Source organism: Notothenia rossii, assembly GCF_949606895.1.
Source record: "Notothenia rossii genome assembly, chromosome: 6".
Classification (NCBI taxonomy): domain Eukaryota; kingdom Metazoa; phylum Chordata; class Actinopteri; order Perciformes; family Nototheniidae; genus Notothenia; species Notothenia rossii.
This window is the reverse complement of record NC_136909.1, coordinates 47,460,010-47,482,142: the sequence shown is the minus strand read 5'-3', so window position 1 is coordinate 47,482,142 and position 22,133 is coordinate 47,460,010. Positions and strand designations below refer to the sequence as shown.

The 22,133-nt window shown below is 39.1% G+C and overlaps 1 protein-coding gene and 1 long non-coding RNA gene across 2 annotated transcripts; both read right to left on the bottom strand.

Annotated features, from left to right (window-relative positions):
* Window positions 1–3,434: 3,434 nt before the first annotated feature.
* Window positions 3,435–5,823, bottom strand: LOC307042410 (uncharacterized protein). The gene is made up of 4 exons (XM_079686271.1): window positions 5,610–5,823; window positions 4,697–4,855; window positions 4,506–4,598; window positions 3,435–4,307 (listed from the first exon to the last, which is right to left on the bottom strand). Exons 1-4 carry the CDS (start codon window positions 5,784–5,786, stop codon window positions 3,987–3,989), a joined length of 750 nt encoding a protein of 249 aa, XP_079542397.1. The 5' UTR covers window positions 5,787–5,823; the 3' UTR covers window positions 3,435–3,986.
* Window positions 5,824–6,033: 210 nt separating this feature from the next.
* LOC307042411 lies at window positions 6,034–9,762 on the bottom strand. The gene is made up of 2 exons (XR_013809105.1): window positions 9,308–9,762; window positions 6,034–6,568 (listed from the first exon to the last, which is right to left on the bottom strand). It is a non-coding gene; the product is annotated as an uncharacterized lncRNA (long non-coding RNA).
* Between the last annotated feature and the right edge of the window lie 12,371 nt (window positions 9,763–22,133).

The window sequence follows — 22,133 nt, the reverse complement described above, 5'->3', positions numbered from 1 at the left end:
TTGAGATCTGGAGAGTGGCTAGGCCACTCCAGGACCTTGAAATGCTTCTTACCAAGCCACTCCTTCGTGTGTTTGGGATCATTGTCATGCTGAAAGACCCAGCCACGTTTCATCTTCAATGCCCTTGCTGATGGAAGGAGGTTGTCACTCAAAATCTCACGATACATGGCCCCATTCATTATTTCCTTTACACGGATCAGTCGTCCTGGTCCCTTTGCAGAAAAACCGCCCCAAATCATGATGTTTCCACCCCTATGTTTCACAGTAGGTATGGTGTTCTTTGGATGCAACTCAGCATTCTTTCTCCTCCAAACACGTCTAGTTGAGTTTTTACCAAAAAGTTCTATTTTGGTTTCATCTGACCATATGACATTCTCCCAATCCTCTTCTGGATCATCTAAATGCTCTCGAGCAAACTTCAGACGGGCCTGGACATGTACTGGCTTAAGCAGGGGGACACGTCTGGCACTGCATGATTTGAGTCCCTGGCGGCGTGGTGTGTTACTGCAACACACTCTCACTCCATAAACGTCCAGGAGCGACGCTTGGTCAGGGTCCCGTGGCGTGCAGTTGTGACTCTCCTAGGCTCCTTCAGCTTCATAAAGGGACGCAAATAGCTTTCAACTGATTGCAATGTATTCCCATCTGCGGCGGGATTTGACGCTCATGGAAGCACGGCATTCGTTTGTGTCGGCTGCCCTTAAAGGCAATGTGAGCGTCCATTCCCATTGGATAACGGAGAATTGTACACTCGGAAGTAAGTATTCCCCTTACTGTCGATTGATTTTACAGTGATATCCTCACTACTCATCGACTAAAAAACACCAGATTATCCTTGTTAATTACACAACATTGATTGGTTTAAATAGTTTGCAATGCTTTTGTATTTTTCCCCTTCGATTCGGAGAAACAAATATTTTTTCGGAGTAAAGGATGGTAAAAGACACTACACTACCCAGAATCCCCAGCTATCGTTTAGGACTACACCTTGTGCTCTGTTTGACAAACCCCGTGGTTAGTTCTCAAGCTCTTTGATTTGTTGACCTCCAACTGCATTCCATATGAAAACGTTTTGTAAAAGATAAAATCATACTTTATTCAGCAGTGCTTGCTTTACTCTTTGAAAGTCATCACATGAATGCATTGTAATAAATGATTCGGCTGCATTAAATATTACACATCTGTCGTATTTCTTTTTTTAAATGTATCTACAGAGATCGGGCTCAGAATAGACCGGAAACTATTCTTTTACCGTTCAGTTTGAATTTCACAATAAAGTTAGTAGTAATATTTTGTATTGATATTATTGTTTTTTATTAACTACTAGACCGCTGGGTCATGTTAAGACCATCTTTTCTGTGTTGCTGTGGGTTTTTTCCATCGCTTTTCTGTTACAAATATTAAAACAATAACTAAATATATCCGTCATAAACTAAACCAGAAAGAGCAGTATATTTTATTTTGTTAACACTGTAAACTTGACAGCTTTTTAACCCAAACCACCTACTGGTTAAAGCATGTTATTACACGTTTAGAGTAATGCAATGCAAGTAGATTGTGTTGCTTTTTAATGACTGTTTAAAATGCCTTTTTCTTAATGTCTTTTATTATTATTAACTACTTGTTACTTGTTGCTAGGGACGCTGCTATCAATATTATTTATGTAATGTTGTGTAACTGTTTAATGCTTTTATCTTTATTGCTTCCCCCTTCCCCGTCAATGTATAGTGTTTGTCCACAGCGCAAACGTATTAGTTTAACAAAATCCGCATCTAAAATTGTGGCATAGATACCCTACGTTATTTTCCCCTGTGCAATTCTCCATTTACTCAACAATAACACATAATTATCCTTGTGTTTATTTATTTGTTTGATTAATAAACACAAGTCGGAGTCCGTCAGGACCGAGGGTCGGAGCAGCTCATTTGCTTGAGAGAATATTACACCCGGAATTAAGTATTCTCTCCGCTTCGCTTGACAAACCCTGTGACAGTCCTCAAGCTCTGTGATTGGAGAGTGTGCTCTGAGGGTTACGCTGAGCGTCGAACAGCACTTGAAATGGGCTGGAACCACGGCAGACTTTCCAAAACTGAATTTGAACGGGTCCACCCCGTCCCCCCCTCCCCAGAACTACACATGCTGGCTATTGTGTTTCGCAACATGTTCTCTATCTATGGCACGTCTCTACTGGGAGTTATAGTTTTAAAAGACGTTTTCGTATTTCCCATAATAAGAAGTTGCCAGTATTAAACTGTGTACATCCCTGGAGGTTTAGGGGATAGGAAACACTCAAATTTAAAACATATAATTAATAAATGGGTGAAAATTGCTTGTGCCCATAATGGGCAGCATTAATATATATACCCACATGCCAGCTAAGGTCAGAAGAGCTTTATTTAACAGCTGGTCTTGTGACCCCTCCTGTTGTTAATTGATAAGCCTGAAACATGCACTTGTCAAGGTTCAGAGGCACATTTTGCAAATATGAGGAAAGCAGAAAGTTTGATACAGTGTATTTCTGGTATATTCATTTTAATGTCACCTTATATAGAATGTGTGTTAAACTTGTGATTTCTGCATGGAGTGACTTCTGCCTAGCAGATACCAAGAGGAGGCCCCTAGGGTCTCTCTGTTAATTATCAATAGTCCTTGCAATTAAGGGGAATTCCCAGAGACATTTTCCTTAGATATAATGCAGTTAAATTCTTGTTAGTTAAGGATGCACATCCTGCAGGCCTTGAGAATTGAGTCACACAGTTAAACGAGACCATAGTCCTTTGTTCTCATTTTTAAATGTATTCATTCCAGATAGCTGACTTTTAGGTGAGAAGAAGGTCAGGGAAGACCTTAGGGCAAGGGAACAGTTAACTTCTGTTGGTTGACTGATTCTGTGGCCGTCATGACACACACATACACTGTAAGAAGCAACAGATGGAACAAACAACTGCTGACTTACTGCCTGGGGTCCCGCCCAGAAGTGAAACCGACCAATGGAACACTGCCAACTCACTGGCTAGCTCGCTCAGTCGCCAATAAACAAATAGCTAGGGAAGAGCAAGCGACAAAACTCCTCCCCACCTGTGTATAAATGTTGTGATCATTTTGAAGATCGGCGCTCTTGTTTTTTGACTGGCCGCTCCTGAGACGTGTCTCACGCGGTGGTAGAACTTGGGCCCGGAGTACTCTGTATTTTGAAGCTGCTGTTGCAGAGTGCTTCGTGATTCACTGTAAATCGTAATAAGTTGACTTTACTTAACAAAGTTCAGGAAACCGATTGCCTCAACATTTCCAAGTAAAGTTAATCATTAATTTTAAGTTGTTTCAACTTAAAAGTACTGAGTTCAGGCAACTTATGTCATTACAGTAAACTTGAGTAGACCCAACTCAAGATCATTCATTACGATGACTATAAAAAGTTAGTTTAGACAACTAAAAGATCTGAGTTATGTTAAATTAGCACAACTCATAATAAAAAGTGAACCTTACTTGTCAAAGCAGTTCATTTTACTAGGGTAATATCAGGAAACCGATTGCCTCAACATTTTCAAGTAAGCTGAACTTAAAATGTTAAGCTGTTGTAACAAACAAGACATTTAAATGGTAATGATAATCACATTTTATTTGTTTTGTTAACAAACATATTTGGAGAGGCTGACTTCTGTACTTCCATCAGAAACATTTACACATTTATACAAACATACTCTGTGTGTACTGCAACGCGGCCTTTGAAAAAGAATAATAATAATAACAAAGAAAAATGTATTTTCCAAAAGAGTAAAGGTCCCAGTGGTAGGTGCTCTGACTCAATGCATCAGGGCATTTTTGAGGCTGACTTCTGTGCTTCCATAAGAAAAATGTACACATTTATACAAAAACAAACTGTTTTAAACTCTGTGTGTACTGCAACGCGGCCTTTGAAAAAGAATAATAACAAAGAAAAATGTATTTTCCAAAAGAGAAAAGGTCCCAGTGGGAGGTGCTCTGACTCAATGCATCAGGGCATTTTTGAGTGATTGCAGTTTTGGTTTAAGGGACTTATGGCCAAGTGAGAGCATCACCCTTTGAATAAATTCAAAACTGTTCTTTAGTTGTTGAGGGTATTGCAAATTTAGGGCGTAGATGAGTCCAAAAAGTAGGCACATGGCATCTGGGAGAGTATTGATGCCGTCCATCACCATTTTCCCTTCCAATATGATGGCGATTGATGACGGTGCAAGGTGGAGTGAGTCAGGTGAAGCCAGGCTGTCTTCAGGGATGACTGTAAGGATCCCGATGGAGCTGTTGGAGATGTCCGGGTCATCACAATCCTATAACATAGGCAACAGTAAAATTACAACCACAATAACATTTTAAATGCAGAGTTTACCTTGGCCTGCTGAAGGCCCACTTTTGGCCAGTATCATAACAAAAGCTAAAATATATTTATGTAACACAAGGGACAGGATAAAATAGATTGGGCGTCCTGTGGCCTAGAATTTAAATAATGATGAAAAAAGACTACTTACAAAGCAAGTCTTGAAGAAGTCATTGTTTTCATCACCCAGGATGACAGGAAGGCCTCGGAGGACTGCTGTTCGCTTGCCATTAACATCTGTACCCTGAAATATATTGAAACACACATTACTCATAAGTGGTGAAGAATAATTTGTTAGCAGAAAACAAAAAATGTATGTTATTTGTGTATGAAAAAACTTACCGCTGGTGCCACCTGTTGCAGATACCCCTCAAGTTTGCGACCGACACTTCCCCCCTTGGATTTAAAGATGTCAAAGAAGCGGGGAGTGTATTTATCCAGTTCTTTGAAGAATTCTATCTTCAAATTTTTGCTCGACACGCGACAGAATTCTGCCACAATCTATGGGAAAGGTTAGACAAATTTAAGATTTTAAAATCTCATTTAAAGCCATCTTGGTCCTACATTAAAGAATAAAAAACACTAACATAAATGGTGCTAAAAGTAAAGTATGGAGGCATTATTGTAGCAAAACTATTAAACGTGTATCTTAATCTGTGTGTGCGTATTCAGATGTGTTAACGTATAATACAATCAGTAAATATGTTCTGAGATTTTTGAGCATGAACAGGAATCTTCAAATGTGTATTAAGATTCTATCTGAGATTCTATCTATCTCCAAAACTTAAAATACAGACAAGTGTCTTTTTACACAACTTTTGCAATACTTTTCCTAGGAAGATTTATAAATGCATGCAGCAACAAATGTGTCTGGGGATTTGTCAAATACACATTCACAAATCTTAGGACACATTTACAGATTGTTTTAAAGATTTCGATATATGATGTTTTGATAGAATAATGGCCCCATATAAAGTGCTTTACAAAGAATCATGTCACTTCAGTCGGACAATTTGAGACAATCAGATATAGAAGTGTTGTAAATCTGTATATCTGGAGGGCTTTGCAATACTAGTTTCCTGCCCAGTGTAATTGTTTTGTGTTGCTTTTGTTTGAGCAGACATTTTGGGACTCTGAATTACAATAAGCAATTCATTTTTCCCCCCCTGTGTTTTGATAAAATGTGCATAACCAAAATGATAAAATGATATTCGAATTTAAACCATCCTAAAACAGGTAAACAGTTTCAAAATACCTGACTTTCAGCAAAGAGTGCTGGCCATCTTTCCATGATGTCCTTTACTGGTGGCTCCAAGGTCACAAACTCCCTTCTTCTCAGGGCAAAAGTAGAGTCCATGTTCTTGTTTAACAGAGTGGCATTTGGAGATCTTTTTTTCATCTCTTCCACAAGTTCCGTTATTTTGGACTCCATACTAGTCTCATCTTCACCATCAGGTAAATTGGGTAGGAAGTTCACTTAAAACCGCTTGGGTCTTTTGAAAGGTCTTTGAGGCGCTTGGCCATTTCTTTTCCCTTCATTTATGGCAACATCATTACACCCAGCTCGGCGTAGTTTTGTGCGATAATTACCCATTTTAAATTTGACGCTATTTTTCCAGCCATTACATCCATTGGAGGAGCCTGGTTCAGCGAGACATGGATGTTTTTGAATAAGAGCAGTTGCAACATCAAGGTATTCTTCATCACAGGGATATGCCTTGAAGCTGTAAATAGACTCAGCAAGTTTTTCGAGGATCTCATGCTTCATGTCCCTGGGCACTTGTAGATATTTCTTGTCCCTCATATAGAGGAGATTTGCTTGGCGTAATCTGTATTCAATGTCTACAGGAAAAGAAGGAATTTCAAAGTTGTCTGGCCATGGAGACCTTGTAAGACTTGACCGACTTTCGGGGGAGGAAATAGACATGGTCTCTGTGTCAGCAGTGCTTGGTGTGGGTGTTGGCACCAGGGAGAGGATCTTTATGGTGGGTTGCTCAGGCAGGTCAGCAATGTCAGCCAGGTTGACGAGTGCATTGTTGAAATCTGGATCCTCATACTGAAGGCAGAACTTGTATTGAAGACCCAGCTTGCCCTCAAGCTGTTCAACAAGTGATTCAAGTGTCTGAGGTTTCTCATTCAGTGTAATCTTCCTAATGTCACCGTCATGCACAATTACTCGTAGAATGGTCCGTGTCCCCATTGTTTGTTGTGATTCTAAAAAAGGATTCCAAAAAATGAAGTTAAATTCCTGTTTGATACTTCAAATCACATCCAGTCAGCACATAATATAATGTCTAAGGGTCACAAATGTTCTGCCTCTAATTTTGTAGGCTGCCAGAGGAAACGGGTCATTCAGATCACACAACATGTGCACCGAAAGTGATGACCCATGACTGCATAGCTCATAAGAACGCAGGTGCTCATTATACCATGCTGTCAGATGTTCGCACAAAAACAATACATCACTGTTAATGACAATGATTTTGTCAATTTGCCTGAAATCTGGTAGAGCTGAACAAGCACCAACAGACACAATCATATCTGGACTGTATTTGATGCCTTCAATGCTCACAGATGATGCAACAAAGACAGTGTTCTGAGCTGCATTCTTCTGTTTCAGTAAGTTCTGAATATTCTCTGGGAAAGATGAAACCAATGAAACTGTCACCTTGTCCATTTGTATAGAAGGTTTGAAAAATGAGGAGGAATCCACATGGTATGCCATCATTCTTTGATGCCTGACAGCCAGAGTTTGTGTGACGTTTTTGAAGTTTTTTGTGTTGCGAATGACTTGTTTGAAAAATTTGTGTTTGCCTTCAAAGCGCATTGTCCACATGTCTCTGAGTGGCCCATGTATTCTCATCAGCTGTGGATAATGCTTAACAAAGTGGTGCTTGGGGCGCAATCTGAAATGAGGAAATACTTCTAAAAGTAAGCCTCTATGCTCTGAGATCTTGGCCTCGAGAAAATCAATAGAATCTTCCGTTAATCTAAATGATGCTGCCAGGTCTAGTATGTCCTTCAAAAGCATCAAAATTTCCCATGTTTGATCATTCTCTGGGACATCAAATCCAATCATGAGTGGGAGAAGTCTTGTCAGGGCCCAGTTTTCATGGGCGTTCCCGCCGATGGTACCTCTAGAAGCAAATGTAGCTGGGATGGTCTGAGGCTGATCAGTTTTGTCAGTGAATTTGTAAGGGAAGTTTTTGATGGCTTCATTCAAGGACTCAACAGAGATGTACTTCTTGGAGATCAAATCCTTAATACACAAAGACATCTCAATCGGGACGATACCCTCCAAGAGGTCATGCATTAGGTCAGGTGGAAACCCAGTGACGGTGTGGAAATGTTCCAAATTCTCTCTTAAAACACAAGGACCTTTAACCCCATACTGTTTTACCAAAGTTGGATCCTCTAAAACTTGAGAAACTTGCATGTCATGATTCTGGCTGGTTCTGCGCTCAAATTCTCCTGAACGGACCTCTTTCAGCTGAATGTCACTCTTCTTCACCATGCAAAATCGGCAAGGGTGCTCCACTGTGAAACATTCCTGGAAACCAGCCAAAGAATGAGCCCCTAGGTTATCAGCTGACACATAGAGTACAGTTCCTTTCACACACTCGCCTAACTGTTCAACATAGACACCGTGTTTTTCAAGAGTAACCAGGTCTTTTAAAAGTGGGTGAAGGACATCAGCATAGCCATACTGTTTGACTGCACTTGCTCTGCATAACATTGCTAGCTGAATAGAGTGAAGAGAAGATCTGTGTTTTGCCGGAAGATTGGCAAGGACCCAATACACACCACACAGTTTGTGTTTCTTTCTTGAAGTGCCCAGAGGATTGGCTATCTCAAAGTCATCAATGTAAAGCCCAAGGACAATCCGGAGGGTCTCAGTTTTAAAGAAAGCCTTCTCACGATAGTGTGTGCCATCTCTATAAGTGTTGTATCCATCAACAGAGGCATCTTGACTGAGAAGTTTTTCTAAAACATCAGCTCTGTTTAACAATTTTTGTAACATTTCCATGATTGGCACAAAAGTTAGTGATTTTGATTCTTGTCCAAGCTTGTATTCAACTGGCATCACTAGAGGGAATTCCTTTTCAAAATATGATGCTCTTTTACAAGCTGTGGAGAGTGACCTGCCAGCATCAGTCATTTTCAGGAACTGGTTATTCTCTTTGACAGCATTTGTAATCTCCCTCAAAACAGAATCACTGTCAGTGACACCATGTTCATCAAGAATGTTCTTAATGGCATTATGCAAAAGAGGCTCTGATAAAAGAACAATCTGATTCAGATGTTGGATTACTTCCTGTACTGCAATGTCAGATATATGCAAGATTGCCTGCAGTTTTAGAAATACAGAGGCTAAATTGTGTTCCAGTTGATGCGGTAAATCATCCAGATGTTCAATTTGAGCCTCTTCCTCATTTTCCTCTTGAAAAAAAACGATAGGATCATTGTGAAGAGCCTCATCTTGTGGTGCATCTTGAGACAGATTTGGATCTGAATTGTAAGCTGCACTGGTCACAGCAATGTCAGGCTTCAACTTCTTCTGTCTTGGATGACTATGTTCTTTACATTTATGAGCATTAAATGTTGAGTACACATTGCTCTCAAAAGTGCAGTTTTCAAATGGACATTTCACCATTTCCTGTTTTTTAAGATGTTGGCGCAAATGGGTGAAGAAAACGACTTCTGTACAGGGTTCTTCAAAATCGCAAAGAGGACAATGGTATATCACAGGGATTTCACCAGCTTCGCTCATCTGCATATCATGGAAGTGATGTCTTGTTAAATGGACTTTCAAGGCATTAAATGACTTGAATGAACACAGACAATCTTTGTAGAGGCATGGAATTGGAGTGGTTCTGGCATAGCTTCCATGTTTTAAGCGATAGTGCTTCAATAGCTGAGCCCTCTTTTCACAAGAAAATATGCAGTACTTACACTTCCAATGCATGTTTTCTGTCTCTGAAGATCAATACCTACAGACAAAAAATTGAAAAACACAATAAGTTAAACTGCATTCAAACTATACAGGGTTTCTGCACAAATTCTGAAATGAATTTTCATGCATTTCCAGACCATGACAAAATATAGAATAACACTTTACCAAACTAATAATGCAAATAAGGCCTGCAACTATGTTAGAAATAATTTAGAAATGTTTTTTAATATCGTCTTGTGTTATTTTACAATGTTTGAAAATATACAATCCGCCCGTATATATATATCAGTATGTAGTTAAATGTGACGTTTTTTAATTGTAATTAAATTAATTCATTTATAAGGCAGCTTGTGTTAAAATATTGCATGTAAAATATTAGTTTTTAGTGTTTTAGGACGCGGTAGGGCTGTGCGGTATGACAACAAATGATATGATGGTATTTTTCCTAATTATAACGCAGTGTGTGCTCTCGTGTGTGTGTCGGGAGGGGAGCCCCGCCCTTCAGAAACAGAGCTGAGGAGAATGTCTTTTTCTAATTTATTTTTTATATATGCAAATTGCAACTGAAGTAATCTATCTACGGTCACTTTATGCATTGAACATGTGCTCTTTTATTAAATAAACTAAACGCTTATGTTATTTATCCAATTTATGTGCATGTTTCAGTGTCCACTGCGTTGCTTTGCACGTTCTCTCCTCAGCTCTGTTTCTGAAGGGCGGGGCTCCCCTCCCGACACACACACACACACACACACAAATGCACACACTCACTGTCAGAGACAAGAGCGGAGGAAAGGAGGAGAACAACAAAGTGTAAAAAGTCAAACAACAAAAGTCAAAATCCCGTTTGTGTCCCACACACTTTCAAATTAGTTTATCATTATTTGTTTAGCCTCAAGCCGTCATGTCACGGAGGAGCAGGACACACAGCCTGCCTAAAACGAACGTAGCTTGCACATTCTAAAAATAGCTCACTGATGATGATGAGCAAGTAAAAATTGTTAAAGAGCAACTTGCAGGTTAGAGACACCAGTGAATAAATGTGTAGGAAAATGATGAATACGCTAGATTTTCAAAAAAATATACAGAAATATACACTACAGTGACATCTGGCGTCGTTTTGGCTTTAATATCGTCTGTTAGCTGAGTTTCTTCCCGTGAAGTGGGTATGCATCATTAATAGGTTTTTAAATGTTAAGAAGCCCTCAGACGCTGTTTTTTGCAAGATGTTGCGTCCCGCGGGGGCAACCCGGCTTAACAGGCTAAAGTGAGAACAATAGCAACGCCTAAAATGGCGGTAGAGGAGAGTGCAGCAGTGGCTAATGTGTGCTAACAGGGAATGCAGCAGTTGCTAAATGTTTCAACCGTTAACGAACATGCTGCTTTTGCTTTTACACAAGTTTTCTTCAAATACATTTATTTTACCGGAATTAATTCCACGGCATATGACCTACATGACGGGCTAACTTTCTTAGCTTCAAAGTTAGCTCTTAGCCTCTTACCTTATAGCCTTACCACGATTTTTACTTAAACGCGGTAAAAGTCGGTTTTCATCTGACTAAAGAGGATGACTCATTACAAAAAATAACGATAGCTAACCCTGAATGATTTTGGCTAACTTCCCAACTCTAGCACAATATTGTTTGTTAAAACGTACCTTCTCATACGGCTCTGCTTCTCATGTCCAGACTCTCGACAATGCTTTCTTCCCGCTTCGTTCCATGACCCATGACGTCGGTCTGACGTCTCTGTGGCAAACTGCGCATGTGTAGTCGCCGAAGCCTTCCGAGTTCTGTCGAGTTTCTCCGAGTGGTGTCCACGTGTGTTCAAAGAGAGCTGCTCACTCATACTTTAAAGTAACGGTTACTTCAAGCTGATGAGTTAAATAACTTCTCTCACAAGAAAGTAGTTTTAACTTTGTTATATTGAGTTAAGTTAACAAATAATGTAGATATCAGTTGATGTCACTATTTTGTTTAAGTAAGGTTAACAATTACAATTTACAGTGTTAGGTGATTGGGTGATGTATTGTATGTTTTACCATTAAAACAGATTATGTTTAACCCTTATCCTGGCTGCCTTGAATTTTTCCTTCTTTTGAGAACCCGCTCATATAGGAACGGCGCGGAGCAGAGGTTCTGCCCCAACAAATTGGTGAATCCCGACGTGATGAAGTCATGACGTGGTGACGTGAGGACGTGGTGACGTGGTGACGTCATGAGTAGGTTTTTTTTAGAGGAAAACACTAGCAGCCAGCGGACGGAGAAGTCCGGAGAAGATGCCTAGAATAATCTCTGACAACGGAAAAGGTGAGTAGGCAACTGTGATTATCAAACATCTGTAATTGGCTATATAACCCACATTTTAGAGTAGTCAGAGATATTCCGGTGTCATAGTTGTTACGGTGGAATATGCAATACATATTTTAGGTAGGTAGGAAAGTTATATACATATAAAAGTGAAGCAGCGAAGTATTTCAGCGTAGGGTATTGAGTCTCTAACGGCTGGAAGGGTATAGAGTCCCTAGCTTAAGTGAAGGTATCGAGTCCTCACAAGCTATACTTCCTGGGGGAGGCGCGTTATAAGTCAGTGTAGTGTTGGTTGCGGGTATAGAGTCCCGCACGGCAGCTAGCTGAAGGTGCTAGTGTTGAGTCTGCATCTAAGACTAAATGAAATAACAGATCTGACGCTCATGGGGCGGGAGGTGCGTTATAAGTCTGTTGGGGTTAACTCCCATTCTGTTGAAAGAAATATTGCATCTTAAAAGCTGGACAGACAGTAAGGAGGATATATTTCTTGTGAATAAATAGAATATATTATTGAACATAAAACAGCCTTAGTCAGATGAATAGATACGGAGTCATAATAGAGGGAGTATTTGAACAAAAAAAGCATGAGTTAAGAGCTTACGAGAATAGTTGGTTCAAGCAGAAAAATTGAATAAAATGATAGCAGAAGTGTTAATTGTTGAAATAAGCCCCCCTTCTCTTGAAAAGGATGACAAGTCCAGCGGGGGATGTTTCTGTCTTTGTCTGTGAGAGCCCCCCCCCTTTTTCCTCTCGAGAGCAGTAGCAGCCCGGAGTGTGTCTGTGTGCTTTTTTATCTAAGGCCTGAAGTTGGAAGGAAATACATTGAAAATTAACAGATCAATGTGTGATTTGATGTAGTAGATATATTGAAATAAATAAGAAACTATAATTTGTTGTTTTTAGCATAGTTTTGTAGGATATAGTTACGTCACATTGTGGTTTTGATGAGAGGTTTTGAGAACTGATTGTTACCGTTGCATTGCATTGTGAATTTCATGGTATTTGTCATTAACTAAGGATGGTACTTAATTATACTTCAAGGAAAAAATTATATTGCATACAGTAACCTTAGGGGAAAGTAAAAAGAGGTTTACTGAGTATATGAAGTACATTAAAGTTAAGGCTTTATTCAAATTAAATATAATAATTGAATATATTTACTAGATATAAGAACAACAGGCTTATCTCGGTTAACAGAAAATTGCTATCAACCAGTTTCAGCTGCAACTATCCTGTCCTTGTTCTCAAGAGAACATACGTTACATTTACAATTAATATTAAGAAAAGTTCACAATTGATACCATTAAAGACCGTTTGGGATTAATAGGATGAGTTTGTCATAAACATTCATGCTTAGATGGAATAAAAGTGTTGAGATGTTCTCAAGAGTAGGAGTTTTCACAATGCTTTTTAGTTTCCACTGGTTAACAATTAAGTAATAAGGACAGAAAACTGTTCCGTGATGATTTATTTAGGTTTCAGCTTTAGTAATAATGAAGATTACATTTTGTAATAATTCCTTTAAGTGTTCCAGAAATATATTCATTAACTGTAATCAGATTACTTGTTTTAAATATATAGCGCTAGATACAGTTAGTTTTGTATTCTGTTACAAATCTAACCATGCTTGTAACACACAACTTAGATAAACAATTTGAAAAAGAATAGAATAAGCAAGTAGATAAAAGATGAATCTATCAGTGACGTGCGGTGAGGTTCATGGCTGGTGAGACACTGACTCTTTCAGAGTCAGATTTACAAATATCATATTTTGACCTTAATCAAAATATTCGGTTATTTTCAAAAGCTTTTTTAGTCTGATGCTTCGATTCATTTTAAACAGACCGTTCAACAAAAGGATACCCAAAATCTAAATATTGGATTGTTCTTTCTTAGTAAGATCCCATTTTCATTACAATTGTGGTCTTACCTTGACTTGAAGATTAAGTCCATGCTATCCTTCTGGACAACAATCTCTATTAGTTTGTTGTAAAAGTCCTCCTTATCTTCCTGTAGTTTCAAGAGTCTAGTTTGTTGTTTGTGTCTACCGTCTCTGTGTAGAATAACAGTAGCAACAAGAACCTGTAGGCTCACGTGCACCCCCTTCAGTGCGGCAGAGGTTATGTCTGCCTCTCCTGCTGCTTTTTTTCATTGCCGTTATATGATGAGACCAGCGAGCCTAAATATCATATATACGTGAAATAAGTTATTTAGAGACTATGGATGGCGAGGATACATTTTATAAAGGGATCTACAAACATTACATTGGTGACCTACAGTGAGATGGTAACAGGCATGCGCTTAGTGCCCGCTTTCCAGCCAGTTCCTTTGGGGTGACACATTCTGAGGTGAGGCAGAGCTCATCTGTGCCTCACCTCACCCCACTGTAACTGGCTTGAGCGCGCTCACAAAATAAGTGCCCGCGCTAAATTAGTGCCCGCGCTCCAGCCAGTTACTGTGGGCTTACGAGAGGCAGAGCTCGTCCCTGCCTCACTTCTCGTCGCTACCCGTAGTTGTAGCGGAGCTCGGCACATTTGCTGATTTTGACTTTAAAAAGCGAGGGGAATCATACATAAATCACACTTACATCATGGATCAGTGGAGACATTTTATTATTATTACTATTTAGTTTTTCTTTAGTTATTTTCCCGTTACATTGGAGTATGACAGGGGAGGCTCTGCCTCCCCTGCCTCCCCTGACTGCACGTCGCTGGAATCTATAGTGGTTAAGGTGTCTTTGTTTTGCCTATTAACTTAGAACTGAAGTAATGAAGAATAGGAAGACTGTTACCATTAATGGGTTTAACATTCACATGTTTCAGCATTCCTGACCATATAGACATTCAGCCATTTTATTACCCGTTGGAAGAGAGATTTAAATTGAGTTTTCCTCAGTAGCTGATTTGCTGTGATTACAGCAGCATTGGATAGTTGTGCGCCACCTTTGGGTTGTACTCTGAATCAGTGTGTTGGTGAACTTGCTCACTACAGAAGCAGAAGAAGTGTGCAAAGAAAGCATCTCTGAGGAGGTATTGATATTTTTGCTTGTGCCTCGTTGTCAAGGCGTTGTCAAGGCAACAGTGGTGTGAAGAGGTACTGTGGTTTTTGGGGATTTCTGCTGTACAGAGGACAACGTGTGTCTGCCAAGTGATTCCTTCCCTCATCCCAATGCCAGACAGAGTTTCATTGAAGCCCACTGACCAGGGCCGGTTCTAGCTTTTTGGGGACCCTGCCACTGACTACAGCTGAAGAGGACAATGAATCATTGACTGTTCTAAATATGACAAGATCTTGAGACAGGCTGGTCTCAGTCTGTTCAGACTCTGAAGAAATCATGCAATGATTTTACAGCATAACTGTGCAAGAGTTTATCAGAAGGTGGTGTAGAACGATATGCTTAGTGTTTAGGAAGGGAGGCTGATTGTTTAATGATGGTCTGGAATACTGAAAAGATTAAAGTTTAATATCCTTGTTTGGCAAACCAGACATCTGATTATTATGTCACACATGATAATCTTGACATAGTGACTAGCTATGGGTAAAACGTGTGGTTGTTATACCATTGTTATCATGAACTAAAAAAAAATAGAGATATAGTATCTGGTTAAAGATGAATGTATTTCATATCCTAGAGAGGATTAGTTATATTGTGCATACTTCACAAGGTATTTACTAATGTATTTTAAATAACTAAATTTAGAGAGATTGAATTGACTTGACGAATAAGTAATGATAAACAACTTATATTTCCCACAAATTAGTCAATTGGTAAATTCAAAATAGCAGTAAAGGGGAAACTGTTAAAGTACAATGTGAAAATCATCCTAAAACACACTGAGGCAGAAAGGGGGAGACATGACAGAGTAGAACCATGTTCTTCAATCTTTTCATCATATTAATAAGTTATTCTTTAACAGATTTGTATTCACCTGTGAATAGAGAAGTGATCTCATTTGTTACAATATTGATCACCATTAAAAGGATAGTTTTAGGAACCACTCTATACGACAAATCTTTATTTGTACGGAGAATGTTAAAGGGAGAGCTAGTGACAAGCCAAATATAATTCCAATCTATAAAGTATTGATTTCACCATTGTGGCATAGTTATTACCATAGGAGGGCTTTAGGATGGAAATACGAAATTACTTTTGTTTTTGAATCCCTGATGAAGTAAGGAGTAATTGTTGCGTGTTCGGACAACCAGGGTTCCACACACTGCTAAAGAGTATTACATTGTTTTTTAAGTAGACCAGAATTGAAGATAAATGAGTATAATGAGCTATGAGGTGCAGAGCTGCACAGATCCTAGCAATGATTTGACTCAAGATAATAGTTATGTACACAAGTTTCTGAATTAGATTTATTAGACATTGTACGAATAATTAGGTGTAAATTAATTGCAGTAGTAGTACTATAAGGAAGTGAGTTTTGTACCAAGTTGCAGGAAATGTGGGAAGCAGCCGTCCCGGTGACAAGTTAGAGATATCTGACAATTAAAGTTGTAATCACGAAGTAATAAATGATGGCGCTCCATATATGACTGATTTTTGTAGACGAAAGATCCTGGCCTATGCTGAAATTGGAAAATGTGTTAGTGATTTGCATGTCATAAACAAATTGATAAAATGGAATATTGTTATTGATTAATTTGGAAGATTAATTAAAATGGACGTTATCCCCAGGTTCACTTAAGAATGCCTGGCATGAACATTTGTCAGGTTTGTGTTTCCTAGGCGCAGTATATTAATAAAGTTGATTGATAATTTGTTTGTTTAAACATCTGAAGAAAATGGTGCTGTGAACACAGGAAAAACGTTGTTGCATTGTTTGACATCAACACAATGATGTCACTAGTACAACTCCAGCTAGTAGAATATCAAAGTCTCTGCAGCGCACGACACATGGCCAAAAAGACTGAGACCAAATGACCTTTGACCCTGACTGACAGTGTGACTTGAGAAAAGCACTGTCAATGACTGACTCTGGGGTTGAACTGACCAATACTTTACAACCTGACAGTGTGAGTGTATGTGATCAGTGTAACTGCATGATTCTAAAACAATGACTAACCGAGCATGTTTTTAGACTAACACATTATTCTGGAGCTCCAAGGGAAACGAGAGGTTTCCTAAAAAATAGTGACATGTTTTTAATATTGATTAAGTTATAACCAGTAACACAAATGCAGAATCAGTGGCAAAGGGGCTACTGTGAGAGGTGTAATTCCAGGATGGGAATGCCAGAAAAATTGACCTGTGATAATGAAACAATTTTGTAATATTTCAACAGATATTAAAGTAACTGAGGTTTGAAATGTAGAAAGAACATATTACAGTTAAGTTAAAACATAGTAATGTAATGAGATAGAATTTAATTTAGACAACATCTTGTAACTAACCTGGTAAAGAAGTAAAAGCCATAGACTTTACTGTTTAGATGTTATGGGGATATACATTTAATTTAAATTCATAATAGAAAGACATTTGATGACAGTATGTTGGAATTCTGTATTCATTTTTTCAGCTTGATAATATCTAAGCACTGGTGGGTCAAACACCTGAGGGCCCAGAAGCCCTGAGCGTAGACTGGAGGGGTGGGTATCAGATTTCTCCACACAGGTTCCTGACGCCAAAGGGGGACACAAGGAGCAGGAGGCCGACACAGCGGAGTTCGTCTGGCTGAAGTTCACCAGGCCTAGGTGGCTCAACCCCGGTTCTCCGGCCCCCACTGAGTGACCCAGAGGACATATCATGCCGTCCGCCGAGGAGAAAAGGGGGACAGCTGGTACTACTGGAGCCAGTGTGCGGCGGGGAAACCTACGGCTAGGACCTTGGAGGACATCAGGACGGATCTGGCTCTCGTCTAGGACTCGACTAGGAAGCGGCCATCAGTGGACTGGAGGAGCAGGATCCTGAGGACATACATCCAGCAGACGACCCAGAAGCCGCTGCCAGCAGTCTGGGGGTCGAGGCAGCAGAGGAGTCTACTTCTCTCTGATCAGATCAGTTCCACCATGGAAGGGAAAACCGCATCTCCCCCTCCCTATCAGCTGCCCTTGTTGGCGTATTCCGCTGAGGGGGGGGCCCTGATGATTCACAACAACACAAGGACACTGCTTTCTGGCACTCAGGTTCGCACTCTGATAGTTCCTTCACTGTCATGAAAAGTTGTGTTCTGTTCCCAAAGGTTTAATGTAGGGGGACAGACACAGTAGCAAAGAATGACAGTAGTTATGTTTCAAATGTCTTATGTGAGTTGATCTCTTTGTTATGAGATCAAAAGGGGGAATTGAGGGAAGCAGAAAGTTTGATATAGTGTATTTCTGGTATATTCATTTTAATGTCACCTTATATAGAATGTGTGTTAAACTTGTGATTTCTGCATGGAGTGACTTCTGCCTAGCAGATACCAAGAGGAGGCCCCTAGGGTCTCTCTGTTAATTATCAATAGTCCTTGCAATTAAGGGGAATTCCCAGAGACATTTTCCTTAGATATAATGCAGTTAAATTCTTGTTAGTTAATGATGCACATCCTGCAGGCCTTGAGAATTGAGTCACACAGTTAAACGAGACCATAGTCCTTTGTTCTCATTTTTAAATGTATTCATTCCAGATAGCTGACTTTTAGGTGAGAAGAAGGTCAGGGAAGACCTTAGGGCAAGGGAACAGTTAACTTTTGTTGGTTGACTGATTCTGTGGCCGTCATGGGACGATGGCGATTGGATATTTACAAATATGGCTTTCATAAAGAAAAACAGGTGACTGTTGTGTGATAAGATACATGATAGGATGTGTATGTGTGTTGAAGATGTTTAGGGGGAATGAGTATGTGTCCTGTCAAAGAGTCCTCTGTCATGACTCCAAATCATTGATTGGGGGATCTGCCTAAGGGCAGAGGGACGAACACACACACACACACACACACACACACACACACACACACACACACACACACACACACACACACACACACACACACACACACACACACACACACACACACACACACACACACACACACACACACACACACACACACACACACACACACACACACACAAACTGTAAGAAGCAACAGATGGAACAAACAACTGCTGACTCACTGCTTGGGGTCCCGCCCAGAAGTGAAACCGACCAATGGAACACTGCCAACTCACTGGCTAGCTCGCTCAGAAGTGAACTCGCCAATAAACAAATAGCTAGGGAAGAGCAAGCGACAAAACTCCTCCCCACCTGTGTATACATGTTGTGATCATTTTGAAGATCGGCGCTCTTGTTTTTTGACTGGCCGTTCCTGAGACGTGTCTCACGCGGTTGTAGCATTTCGGCCCGGAGTACTCTGCATTTTGAAGCTGCTGTTGCAGAGTGCTTCGTGATTCGGTGATTTGGTGATGTAATGTATGTTTTACCATTAAAACAGATTATTGTTTAACCCTTATCCTGGCTGCTTTGAATTTTTCCTTCTTTTGAGAACCCGCTCATATAGGAACGGCGCGGAGCAGAGGTTCTGCCCCAACACCATCGATCATCTTAAGATAAGATATACTTTATTGATCCCAAGTTGGAAACATTTGCATTACATCAGCATGTGTAACAGTTGTAAATATGCAGTGGTGTTTATTTGTAAATAATTTAGTATAATCACACAAATTCTGTGTTTTATATTTAATAATTCTGTGTTCTTTGTTTATTGATTGTTCAATACCTGACAAGGCCGGAGATGAAATATCTACATACATCTTATAAGAGTATAATACATATGTATAATATCAGTTAAAATAAGTGCTTCAACATAGTTAACATTGCTGGAGGTATGCACAAATATTGATATATGTTTTGTAATGCACTATTCAGGAACCTGCGACCCAAGTTTTTCATTCATTGCATAACTACACCGTTTGTGAATATGATATGTCAATAAACCTTAGAAAATCTTGAAATCTTGAAAGGGATGTGCAAAATAGTCATTATATACAGTCTTTAATTAACTATTAGTAGAGAATAATGAGTAACGAATATACTTTATACGGATCCTATTAATATCTAATAATACAAATAATGTAATTCAATAACATGCTTTAACCACTAGGTGTCCCTTTATATCACCTTTATGGTGTAAATACAGCCTATCTACCAATTGGATCAAATATAAAAGTCAGCCAAATTAGTGTTGATACTGCAAGGAGACGTATTGTGTGAAAATAAATGTAAGATGTTGTTTAATTGCTGATATATTTATGATCCACGTCACGTTTCCAGTGTTGGCGGCAGTTCCTCATGTTTGTCGAGAAGTCTTCTCATCAGGGCTCTATAAATAGAGAACTACGGCAGATATGTAATATTTAATGCAGCCGAACCGTGTATTAAAATGCTGTTATTTGATGACAAAAGCAAGCACACTCGGAATAAAGTATTATTTTATTTTTAAAAAATGTTTTCGGTCTGTTTCCGGTATTTGTTAATGATGATGTGATGTGAGATGTGAGACTGGAATTGCACAGGGGAAAATAACGTACAGTATCTATGCCACAATTTTAGATGCAGATTTTGTTAAACTAATACGTTTGCGCTTTGGACCAACACTATACATTGACGGGGAAGGGGGTAGAAATAAAGATAACACCATTAAACAGTTACAAAACATAACAGAAATAATATCGATAGCAGCGTCCCTAGCAACCACCTTGGTAACAATGAAAACGTTGTATGGACACAATTTCCTGAAGTAATCTTCGTAATAACTATCAAACTAAAGATCATGAGTAGTAATGTTCATCCCGCTTTTGTCTCATTAGTTTGCATAAAAAAGTGACAGGTCACACGTCCCCCAATTATGCAAATTAGCTAAGTCCCGCCTCCCTTTTTCGAGGTGTGATATCCCAAGTAGGTGTGATATCCCAAGTAGGTGTGAGATCTGTCGATAGGAGGGGGTGATGTGTATTCACAGGTGTGAAAAGCCCCCACTGTTGCGCCTTATGGTGTTTAATAAAAAAAAAAAAGTGTGAGGAGATACCCCTGTGTTAAAGTGCATTTAGCGGTGATTACATGTCTGTTTGTTGCTCAACCATTCTTTAAGTTGAACTTTAAAACTATTGAGAGTGGGACAATCCCGTATCTCAGTTGGGAGGCTATTCCACATTGAGCTGCCTTTAATGGAGAGGACATTTTGTCCAAAGGTGGTCCGTTTGTGGTGGACTTCAAAGTCTCCTCTGGTTTCTGACCTAGTGCTGCGTCCAGTATGTTTTCTGTGGATGAATTCCCCTAAGGGGAGAGGGGCCAGCCCATGTAAATATTATTAAAAAAAAACACATACTTTTAAAAGACTTAAAATTGTCAAAACTCAAGGATGGTACAGTGGTGGTATGAATGTGGCTTTCTGTCAAACACCTGGATAGCTCTCTTGAACAGCTGTTATATGGGTTTCAGGTGTGTGGCACAAGCAAACGACCAGTTTGTAAAACAGTATTCAATGGGGGATAGAATCAAACAGTGGAGGTATGACTTTGCAGCATTGACAGTTAAGAAAAGGTCTAATTCGTTTAAAATGTTGCAAATTGAATTGAATGGTATTGGATACTTTCTTGATATGTTTCTTAAAAGTCAAGTTCGAGTCCAATCTCACTCCCTGTTCAAGATACTTGAACTGGGAGACTAGTTATATTTCTGCTCCATTTAAAATTACATTAGATCCTTCGATTTTGATTGATCGTTTACTGAACATCGTCGTTTGCATCAACAAGCATACTGTTTTTGTTGTACTCATACTGTCAATATGTAGATTGTGTTATCTAGCTTTAGATAGAATGTTTTTTCTTCCTCTGTGCATAATTTGCAACCCAGCCTCAACTCGGGACGGGGGAGGAAAATTCAGAGGATGAAGAAGCAGAAAAATAACTTGTTTGTAAAACGGACAGCACGTCAGTTTCGAGAAAGATGACACCGTGTTTATGCATGACATGCAAAATATCTTGAAGCCCAAAAAAAAAAAAAGGTACAAGTATATTGTGTTGAAAATATCGCAAAAAGTCGTAATATTGTATAATCTATTAGTTGCATGTTGTATTTTGTAGTTTTTCAAAAATATAATGGAAAAAGGAGATAAAAACCAAAAAAGAATATCACAGTATGTTGAAAAAATATGAAAAAAGTAATGTTCTGTTAAAATAACATGAAAGAAATCAAAGTAAAGCATCAAAAAACATATATTTAAAAAAAGTAATGTTAGTCGAGTAAAGTTATTAAGAATGCATTGTTTCATCGAAACAGTGTTATATGAAGTACTTTGTAAGGAATTTGGTTTCTTTTTAATGGTCTAGGCCAGGGGTCTGCAACCTTTTTGAACAAAAGAGCCATTTTGCTCCTTTTTCCCAAACATTATTTTGTCTGGAGCCGCAAAACATATTTCATAGCTTGATAGCTAATAAAGTTGTATTTATTGTTAGGCCTATATCAGACAAAAACTACGTTTTTTTTTGCATGTATTAGGCTATTTATTACATTATATAAAACTGTTAA